General features: G+C 33.0%; 1 protein-coding gene across 1 annotated transcript; it reads left to right on the top strand.

Annotated features, from left to right (window-relative positions):
• Window positions 1–6,877: 6,877 nt before the first annotated feature.
• On the top strand, window positions 6,878–9,017 carry LOC114739829 (putative receptor-like protein kinase At1g72540). The gene is made up of 5 exons (XM_028927902.1): window positions 6,878–7,347; window positions 7,560–7,695; window positions 7,800–7,936; window positions 8,047–8,170; window positions 8,266–9,017. Exons 1-5 carry the CDS (start codon window positions 6,973–6,975, stop codon window positions 8,838–8,840), a joined length of 1,347 nt encoding a protein of 448 aa, XP_028783735.1. The 5' UTR covers window positions 6,878–6,972; the 3' UTR covers window positions 8,841–9,017.
• Window positions 9,018–11,637: the final 2,620 nt, after the last annotated feature.

Here is an 11,637-nt window from a genome sequence, read left to right as displayed (position 1 = left end):
AATGAATGTAATTATTAATGCTAACTCAAAATAACTGAATTTCTCAGTCCTCAAATGTGGGCAAAAGGATTCAATAATGAAAAGCAGAGAAATGATTTTCCCCCCATTTTAAAAAACGGAAGGTTTTAGGATTAAACTCGTGCCCAAAGGCCCAACATTTGTTTTTGGCCTGAAGAAGGCCCAACATTTACAATCATGTTATCAGGGTTAATATAATTTTTGGTCCCTTAAATTTGTCCTCATTTTAGTTTTGGTCCCTCAAATTCAAATTATAGATTTTGATCCCTGAAAAGGCAAAATGGTCTAAGTTTTTATTAGATTATAGGAACCAATATTTTAATAAAAAGAAATTTGATGGACCAAAACCTATGGTTCGAAATTTAAGAGACCAAAACTAAAATAAGGATAAACTTGAGGGATCAAAATTTATATTAACCCATATTTATTATTACCATCTGATAGTCTATATGGACCCAAAGTCGTGGGCTTAAATCGACCTAAGACTAAGAATTGCGGGCTTTCAAACTAGACTGCCCCCTCTCATTCGGCCCACCTTGTAATGTCTGGGCCCAGTTTAAAACGAAGTTCTCTTGAAATCTAGCTCCAGCGTCCTCCCCTCATCCTTCGCCGCCGAGTTATACAGTGGGATAGGACGTCCTTCCTCTTTTAAGGGTTCTTATGAGGATAATAAAATAGTAGTCCCTTATTTGATCAAATCTCTATTCCTAGGATCTGACATGAATCTACTCACCTCTTAACTACCGCACCCCTTCGTCTTATTTTGTACTATCTCCGCTTTTTACATAAGATCTTATTTGATTTTTATTTTGATTATAAATGTAAAATCCTAATTCACTTTGTTTCTCATATTTATATATTTTTTTAAGTAGTCCTTCTAACAATAGTAGTTCTAGCCAATACACTTGATTAGCAAATATATTTTAGGAAAAACAATAGCTATTTATTATAAATAATTAACTCAACTTATTTCCTTAACCTCTTCAAATTAATCAGCTAACTCTTATAATTAGGACCGAAAATAGTATCTTGTGGGGATCCATTTGTCTGAAGAAGTTAGTGGTATATTTCCTGATGGAGAAATTGAGATTTTCACTGAATTTGTATCTAACGCTTCTTACAAGGTATAGTTTCAAATGAACCAGTGGAGTAAAAAAAAAGATTCATTAAACCTAGTATTTCACCTTGAAATGCATTTAAAAGTAAAAGGAAAAAGATGGAAGCCGATGATCATTGAGAAAAGTCACGTGTGGGGACATACTACCTTCAGTTCTTAATATAAGATCTCGTTTGATTTTTACTTTGATCCTAAATATAAGACCTCAATTCACTTTTTCTTTCATATTTGTATTTTTTTCCAAAATAATCATTCTAACAATGATAGCTCTAACCAATACATTTGATTAACAATCATAATTTTAAAAAAATATTACTTATTTATTACAAATAACTAATTTAACTTATTTTTTTAATTTTTTTAAATTAATCAACTAGTTCTTATAATTAAAATTAAAAATATTAGTCGGGGTGCATGGCGGTGTGTGTGTGCGTACGTGGTATTAAATTGAATTGTTCAGATAAGGCAAGAAATTTCTTAAATGTGCGGATATGTACTTGGGAGTTGGGGGGCGGGGGGAGTTAATAATAGTTGCTTCGTTAAAGTCAGTTCTCGAAATTAAAAAGCATCATCTTAAATGCTGACTTTATTAACCCAACTTGGCTCTAAGTTATTTGGATAGATACAAAATCATGATTTTAAAATATTTTTACGGTATGTAAAAAATATATAAAACAATTTATCTTGATTTGCAGAAAAAATGTTTTCAGAGACATTTTGAGTTAAGTAAACACGTCCGGAGTCTTATCCAAACTTCATTCCTTAACTATGAGTTTTATTTCTCCTTTTCACTTTCCTAAAAACGTTAGTAATGATGTTATCCAAAAAAAAAAAAAAAGGCTGGCAATGAACCATTAAAGAAAATCATGTCATTAATCACTTGGTTAAAATTATAACAGGTGAAATTAGTATCTTCACGGATAAATTAAAAAGAAACTGATGAAATTAGGATGATAGTGAAAGGCACTACCGAGTACTGACAAATTAGAAATTATATAAATTATTTGTTTAATTATTGGGAAATTGCAAATAAAAACCCCTGAATATGTAAAATTGTGATTTGAGATTCTGAATCTGGAAAAGAGATAAGGACCTGATCCCACTTTTATAAATATGAAATGTGGGTGAAATGTCTGAAATGCCCCCTCAATTAAATTGTGATTTGGTCTATTGAAGTTATCATTTATTAAAGTAAACTTATCATTTCTCATAGTCAATCGTCATTTGGCATATCTTCAGTCAAGTTGTGATTTGATCCGCTGAAATTGTCATTCGCTAAAGTGAACTTGTCATTGTTTCTAGAGGAAGAGGTATTTTAGACATTTCACCCACATCTCATATTTGCAAAAGTGGAACAAGGTCTTATTTGCTATTTTTCATATTTGGTCTCAAATCAGAATTTACATATTTAGGGGGTTTTATTTATAATTTTCCCTTAATTATTTCAGAATAAATAAAAAAATAGAGAGAATTCGCAATTTCATGGTTGGCCAGTTATTTGTGAGGTTATTAGGAAGAGGAGAAAGGTCCAATCCAAGATTCTGAGAAGACCGCAAGTGACCCGTCAGACAAGAACTTCTAGAATGCCTTCTCTCCAGCGACCTTTCCACACAGGCCCCCTTTTCACATCAATTTTAGCCTTTTTTTAATTCCCTTTTTTTTTTAAAAAAAAATATCATGTATTATTTTAATTAACTATTAGCACGGGTCAATGTAAAAGAGTTTCAAAGACCGCTTCTTCAACTTATCAGTATTTCTTTGATAACTATCAAGTAATATTACATGGCAGCTACGATCAGATTTGAATATTACCTCACATCATTGATATATGGATTATATATATAACTCCCACAACAATATTCCGGTAAAAAAAATTCTCAAAACAATATATATAATTTTTTGCTGAGCGCAGAACATTTACTGCTGTTATTAACTAATCTTCTCGCACCGTAGATTTTCTGAAATAGTTTTAATGTTGATACGAGACCTTTTCTATACATATTGACATGCAAGGATCGAACTCCTGATTAGATTTTTAAAAAAAATCTGACTAAGTACCAACAATATATTAATTTTTATTAAATTACCGTTATCCTTGTGATATTAGAGAGTTTCTGCGCTGTTAAGTGTGAATAGGCGAGAGGAGTTTTATCATAAAGCACAAAAGATTTTTTTTTTAAATGTGATTATAAGAGCATGCCAAAGAAGCTAAAAGTATAGATTAAACTGTGATTAATAACTTACATTGACAGATGACAGTGGGTGTGATTTCGTTTATAATTGTTTTCCTAGTGCAAATTAATTAGATGAAATCGATCATTTCATTCTGTAACAATTTGGGAAGATAATGAATTTGAAAAGAGAGAACATTTACTTGATTAAAACTATTACTTCACTTATTTATTTATTACTGTGACTTTAGCAGTTCATTTACTCGATGCTAAGATGAAGATCACTTAATGCTAATATCTTCAAATATTAAAAGAAGATATAGACTCAATTCAAACTGAAGAGATTCAAATCAAAACTCATATATATATATAATTATATATATAATATAACCAGAAAATCATGTCGAGAACTCTAGATAAAATCGTCTTTGACAAGTCATGTGAAATATAATTTATATTTAGCATCATTTTTTTTATTGTTTTAATCTCAAATAATGAGGTATGGATTCCTACTGCTGATAAAACGTAAAAAGGGAGGATATGGAATATTAAGAAAAAAAGTTATATTTATTGAAATTAAAATATTAAAGTTAAGAAAACTAGCTTGATTGGTTTACCCACTAGATCTTCGTAAGTTCTCTGCCTTCCGGATTTTCTTGTATGGTCAGACCGGATATGATATCCTTTTCGATTCTGCTAGTCAAACCGACCAGTCCAATCGATTCTCGTACTACCATAAAAAAGGGGCTATTTTCTTTTTATTCATTATTCTCTTTCTCTTTCACTTATTTGAAAATTATTTTTATGAATTTTTAAAAATCCAAACCCTTGAGTTTAATGAAATTTCCAAAATCCAGAAAATCATGTCTCGATAACTATTATTTTACCTTTCTTAATCATATTCAAAGGTTAACCAGAAGATGAGGGAGAAATACCCTTACACATATTGTGACCACACAACAATGACTTAAGAAAGGGAATAGCTACGTAACATAAGCAACTGGACATTCCACCCCAGCCAACCTTGGAGGAAGTTTCCCAACCTCCCATGCATATTCTTTTTTCAAAATTTTCCCCAAAACTTCCTCATTATGAAATTGCCAAGAAACCAGCTTCACAGAATTTAAAAAGGGAAAATTTCAGTTAAAGACCGTAGAAGAGAATTTATATCAATTAACTCCCAAAACATTCTGAAATATCACTGTAGGACCAAAGGATTAAATTGAAATTAAAATTTAGAGTAAGACTACAATAATACCCCTCCCTTTTATTTTATTAAAAAATAAATATTAATAGACGTCACTGTTCTGGCCACCGGAGGTTGGAGGTCCGGCCACCGGTGCTCAAGTGGCCGCCGCCGGGGGTTGGACCTCCGGTGGTTGTTACTGTAGCTCCGGTGGCCAGAAATTTTTTTTTATTTAAAACAAAGTGACCAAGGAAAGTTTGAACCCATGACCCTTTGGCACACTAAAAGTGTTGTAATCACCAAGCCAAGCATGCCATTCAATCACATAATGCAAATAAAAATATATATAACAAAACAAACGCAACTATCCAAATATAAGTGAATAGGTGAAATTCGACGATTTACAAGTGCAATTTAGCAATTTACAATGAAAATTAGACAATTTACAAAAACATAATGGAATTCATAACTCAAAATGCAAGTGTTTAAATGCAAATGAGCAAGTGAAATTGAAGATTTACAAAAAAAATTTATGGATTTACAACCCAAATTTGACAAACACAAGAGAATTTACAACCTAAAATGTAAGTGTTTGAATGTAAATAAACAAGTAAAATTCGATGATTTACAAGTGAAATTCAACAATTTATAACAAAAATTAGACAATTTACAAATAACATAATGGAACTCACAACCCCAAATGCAAGTGTTTAAGTGCAAATGAGCAAATGAAATTATCGAATTTCACTTGCAAATCTATAAACTTTTGTTGTAAATTTTCAAATTTTACTTGCTCATTTACACTTAAACACTTGCATTTGAGGTTGTGAGTTTCATTATGTTATTTGTAAATTGCCTAATTTTTATTGTAAATTGTCGAATTTCACTTGCAAATCCATAAACTTTTGTTGTAAATCTTCAAATTTCACTTGCTTATTTACACTTAAACACTTGCATTTGGGGTTGTGAGTTCCATTATGTTATTGTAAATTGCCTAATTTTTGTTGTAAATTGTTGAATTTCACTTGTAAATCGTCGAATTTTATTTGTTCACTTACACTCAAACACTTATATTTTGGTTGTGAATTCTCTTGTGTTTGTCAAATTGGGTTGTAAATCCATAAACTTTGTTGTAAATCTTCAAATTTCACTTGCTCATTTGCATTTAAACACTTGCATTTGGGGTTATGAATTCATTATTATTTGTAAATTGCTTAATTTTCGTTGTAAATCGTCAAATTTCACTTGTTCATTTATATTTGGATAGTTGCGTTTGTTTTGTTATATATATTTTTATTTGCATTATATGATTAAATGACTTGCTTAGCTTGGTGGTTACAACACTTTTAGTGTGCCAAGGGGTCATGGGTTCAAACCCTCCCTTGGCCACCTTGTTTTAAATAAAAAAAAAAAAATATTCCGGCTACCAGAGCTACAGTTATGGCCATAAGAGGTCCAACCCCCGGCGGCGGCCACCTGAGCGCCGGTGGCTTCCATTGGCGTCCATTAATATTTGTTTTTTAATAAAATAAAAAGGAAGGGTATTATTGTAATCTTACTCTAAATTTTAATTTCAATTTGATCTTTTGGTCTTGCAGTGATATTTCAGAATGTTTTAGGGGTTGATTGATATAAATTTTCTTCTGCGGTCCTTAACTGAAATTTTCCCATTTAAAAAAGCATATGAGATCTTTTAAAGTCAAACAAACGTGAAAGTATAGAAGAATGTCACAATCTATTTTTATATCTATTTATCTATTATTTTTCTTTGATTGCTCTGTCTCGGTGTATCCAATAAATTTATGACCATAAAATATTTCAAAAATGAAAAGGAGACCTCCAGGTTCCCAGAGGGAGCTGAAATAACAAAGAAAGAGGTGTGCAGAATAATGAGATCATGTGTATGAAGACAACTAGAAAAGGCTGGCTTACGTAACACTTGCAAAGTGTGAACATCCAAGAGAATTTGGGGTTTCAGTAATCAAAGTCAATATCATACGGCCGAGCCAATGCCCTTTTCCCATCCAATAAAATGAAACTTATCTCGTCAACAACGTATTTTTTGCTTTTTGTGCTCTCCTGCAATAATATTGTTGATATTGCCCATCTCCAGAAAATTTCCATCCCACCTTGAAAATGCTTGCCATGACCTGCCAGCTTTCTCATTTATCCTCTTCTCCTTCCCTTTGATATAATCATACAGCTACCAAACACTGGTAATTAACGCCTCTCTCTCTCTCTCTCTAGTCAAAAGCATATTAACGCCGTTTAAACTTTAAACCACTACATTAACAGATTGACTTGTATAATGCTGGGCCAAGTTTTATGCTTTATACCATTGGCCACTAGGAAGGAAAAGAAGGAAGTAATGGCATCACGTTTTAGGCTTCTCTATATAAAAGGCAAGGCTCTTTTGTTTGATAAAGCTATCAAATAAGCTTAACATTCACATACATAGGTAATTCATCTGTTAGAATAGCATGCCCTGCAAAACCTTCCTACTTGGCTGTTTCAAGGCCAAGAATATTAATAACCCAACCTCTGATCCAACTCTTGTCTCCAAAAAGCCACTCTCCAGGAGACTGTCCCTCTCTGATTTGAGCAATGTTTCTTCAATCTCTATCGTGAGTGATTTGTCCAACTCTGTTCTTGGACCAAATCTTCATATTTTCACCTACAAGGAGCTCCAAGAGATCACCAACAACTTCAGCAGCAGCAGTGTTCTTGGAGAAGGTGGGTTCGGCAAGGTGTATAAAGGCTTCATTGATGACAAGCTTAGGCCTGGGTTAAAACCTCAAGTTGTGGCAGTTAAGGCTTTAGACTTAGATGGGAAACAAGGCCATAGGGAGTGGTTGGTAAGCAGCTACATTATTTTTAACCTTTAGATAGAATGGGTAATTACAATGTATGGAAAATATTAAGTTAAAATCTCCAAGTGAATCTCATAATCAGAGCACTGGCTCTGTTTTCTTAACAGGGCGAGCTTTCTGCAATATGTTATACTATTATCATTACTGTCTAATTAAAGACGTGTTTTTCTAACCAAGTCATGAAATGAAATGAATAGGCGGAAGTAATATTTCTGGGGCAGTTGAAGCATCCCAATCTGGTGAACTTAATCGGGTATTGCTGTGAAGACAAAAACAGGCTACTGGTATACGAATACATGGAAAGGGGCAATTTAGAGGACAAGCTTTTCAAAGGTAATTAAATTCATAATTCTCTCGTTTTGAAATTGATGAAGCAGAGAATAGTCTTCTGAAGAGTGAGATGAAAAACAGTGTTTCTTCATCCTTGACAAATGCAGGCTATTTAGCAGCCTTGCCATGGTTAACAAGAATCAAAATAGCGATTGGGGCAGCAAAAGGTCTTGCTTTTCTTCACGAAGAAGAGAAACCAGTCATATACAGAGATGTTAAAGCCTCAAACATACTATTAGATGCCGTAAGTTCTTTCAGAGTCTCACTCAATATGACCACTATGTACCATTCAAGTCATCAGTAATGTATTCTACCTATCATAACTCAAACTGAGATATCCATTCGAATGATCAGGATTACAATGCTAAACTCTCTGATTTTGGGCTAGCAATAGACGGTCCAGACGAGGATCAAAGCCACATCACAACTCGAGTTATGGGTACCCACGGCTATGCTGCTCCTGAGTATATTATGACAGGTTATAATTGTTCCTTTCTTAAGCCAAACCCTTCTTGCATTTGCTAAAAACTAAGAAGGCATTAACTGAAGGATTCAAATTTTTGTCTCACCCAGGACATTTAACAACAATGAGCGATGTGTACAGCTATGGGGTGGTTCTTTTAGAGCTACTTACAGGAAAGAGATCTGTGGATAAGAATCGACCTCCGAGAGAGCAGGATTTAGTAGTATGGGCAAGGCCTCTTCTGAAAGATAACCAGAAACTAGAAAGGATAATGGATCCAAGACTGGAGGGTCAATACTCCAGTGAAGGAGCCAGAAAGGTGGCTGCTTTGGTTCACCGATGTCTGAGTCATCAGGCCAAGACTCGACCATCAATGCGCGCAGTGGTCAAGTCATTAGAGTCTATCATGAACCTCACCGACATTCCACAAGGCCACTTTGTATACGTCGTTCCTAACGAGGGTGAACTGGAAGGTTGGATACAAAGTAAAATTGAAAAAGGAGGCAAGACCGAGAACAGAGAGCAGAAGGTGGAGACGAAGGAGAAGGGCCGGCCGAGGAATAGGAAAAATCGAAGACGTAAACGACGGATTAGACCCCTCAGGTCTCGTGCCGTTTACACTGATACGACATTGTATAAATCTCTTGGTTCTAGCTTGTACAATCAAATTAGTGTGATAAATTGATATTTAATCTGCTTTTTTTTTTTGTTGCATAAGAAATAGATAGGCAATTAGGCATAGAATAGAATAGAATAGAATAGCAAGGTAGATAAGAAGAAAGCGATAATAGTGTACATTAAACGTTTGTTTGTTTGATTTCTGTGAATTGGTAATAATTTATGTAAAAATGGTTAATATAAACATATGTTATATTTTTTTAGTCATTGTTACTGACTTATAACTCAAGGTTAAAATTTTTTCATCTCTTATTTAACAAGATTCATCTTGGCTAAAATTAATTATTTGTCAAGGCACATTGAAAATGTAAATATTATGTTTATAAAACAACGTTAATTTTTTAATATTTACCAGCAGGATCAATGCAGCCTATATTAATTAACACATGTCGGTCATGGTTAATTTTGTTTCATATGCATGATTTAATTGGGCGATATTATTATTTTTCTTTTCACACTAGAACGATGTAAACAACTGACTTAATGTCATACACAACCTCAACTTTGAGGGCAAGTGTGTATTGGGTTTAATTTAACTGAATAACAATTTGTCAAGTCACCTAATAATTAATGGAGTTACATTTTTTTTGGGTTCGTATAAAAACTATTTACTTTGCTTATTATTATAAGCCATTTTACAGAGTACTGAAAGTAATCGATGCATTTATCCTGAAAATATTCCTAGATCCCATTTTTTTGGTTCATCCCTTAAAAGAACAACCGACTGTATCTAATAAAAAATATATTTAAAATGGTTAGAATGTTTTAAAGACATTAACTACTCATATTAGTCTGTATGATTTAGTTAAAAATTAATTCTTTATAATGAAGGGAGTATTACTCATTCATGTTTTTCTTTCCCAATACAATCATGCATGGATATTTAATTAATTAAAAATTTAGATTTTAATCTCATATCGGGGAGTCTATATTTTTTCAGAGTGGATGTGATGTCGCCATATTACAGGGACGTTAGCGGCCGTTCCCACCATGGCTTAGAGATGAAGAAATGAAACAAGGGCCACAAATTAAGAAGAACATTTAGTTAGAAAGTCACACAAAGTTGTGTTGGAAAAAAAATGGTTAATGAGCTAAATATACTGAACAAGACAGAAACGGGCCAAATCAGCCATTGACCTACGCCGTTGACTTGTGCCGTGAATTATCAAATAAAGAACACTTCGTGCGGAGGACAATAATGGAGAGAAGAAGATTCAAAATTGCAGCACTCGATTTCTTCTTCTTTACAGTTTTTAACTGTCACATGACTTTGCATTTGATTTCTTGGAATTATATTAGTTACCTTCCATTTGCGCGTGTGGATTAAACTAAGGAAAAAATACGTCAATTTAATTTTTTCTTATTGGGATTCACATTGTTGTCTCTTGACAAAAAAGAAAAAGAAAAGACTGAGAGGTTCACATTAATTGTTTCATTTTAGTTTAATCATCATTATTCACATCACAAGATGGGTTATTCAAGTTAAGGCTGCTAGAAGCTTGCTTGGCATATAAGTTTGTTTGAAACGTTTTGGTATATTGGAAAGATTTTTAATGAAATGAAATGAGCATTATATTAAGAAAAAATAACGTTTAATATGCTTGGAGGAAAAATAAAGAAAGAAGTATATTTTTAAGTGGTGTTTGGTATGATAGAAATAAAATATGAAGGTTGGAGGGAACTTCCATCACACCAAACAATCTGACCTTCGATTTTTATTCTATTATCCCCCCTTCCAACTGTTAACATTTTCCTGAACCCCACGTACCCTCAGAACTAACATGCAAAAGAAACAATAAAAAAGAAAACGAAGGGGAAAACTGGGAAATGAAAGCCATGAACTCTCTTCTTTTTTTCCCCCCAGAAATTTTAGTTTTGATAATTTATGTTTTTAGAGGCTAAAGAAGTGCTTAATTTGGCAGAGTGATGGCTAAGGGAGTCCCTCTCTCACACGCACATGTTGTTTTCATTATTCACCAAACCCAACCAAAGCCAACGAATAAAACAATGTGGGGTTAATGAAAATCACTTGTGGCGATGCTAATATCACTAAGTAAGAATCTTGGACAGCTGTTTTAATTAACTTGGTGAGATGTCACCGAACCAATCTACTTGAGCAGTGAATTGATTAATTACTTAATTAATCAAATCCTTTCCCATTTTTTCTGACTCTTTTTGGTGTTTCTTTACTGTGTTTATCATCATCAGCAATCCATGATGACTTGGTTTACTGCGCAAATGTCCAGTCCCTCTCGATGTGAGTGCGTCTGATAATCTAATTCAAGTGTATATATTTTCCTTTACTCCCACTAATTCATATTCATTATTTCACCACAATAACAAAAAAAAAATCCTATTAATTCAGCAATAATAAATGAATATTCGTTGGAATATGCCGGTGATCATTGAATCAAGAAATTATTATATAAGCACTACTAAATCGGGTATGTCAATAGATTTTAATCTTGTATTTTTTGTAATCTAATTGTTTTGGTCAATTATAATCACGTCATTTGCTTCTACTTTTGTGAATTACAGTCTTGTTTTATTAGCTAATGACTATTAATGTGTAGTAGGTAAGAATTGACTCTCACATAACAATCACCTTTATAAGAGCATGTGCTGGAATTTTGTCATTAATATGAGAATTTTCTTGATATTAATAATATTTAAATTTTTATTAACCAAAAAAACATATCCATGAATTTTTTTTATAAGTGATTTTTCATTTTAGAGATACAATTTTGCGTTCCTTGAAACAAAATCGTCTTGACGAATTGGCATCAATCTGTAACAAGGGTTTA

This window comes from Neltuma alba, unplaced genomic scaffold (assembly GCF_004799145.2).
Source record: "Neltuma alba isolate B1F8T4 unplaced genomic scaffold, ASM479914v2 tig00002931_pilon, whole genome shotgun sequence".
Classification (NCBI taxonomy): Eukaryota; Viridiplantae; Streptophyta; class Magnoliopsida; order Fabales; family Fabaceae; genus Neltuma; species Neltuma alba.
Note: the sequence above shows the minus strand (reverse complement) of the source record. Positions and strands in the feature narration are given on the sequence as shown.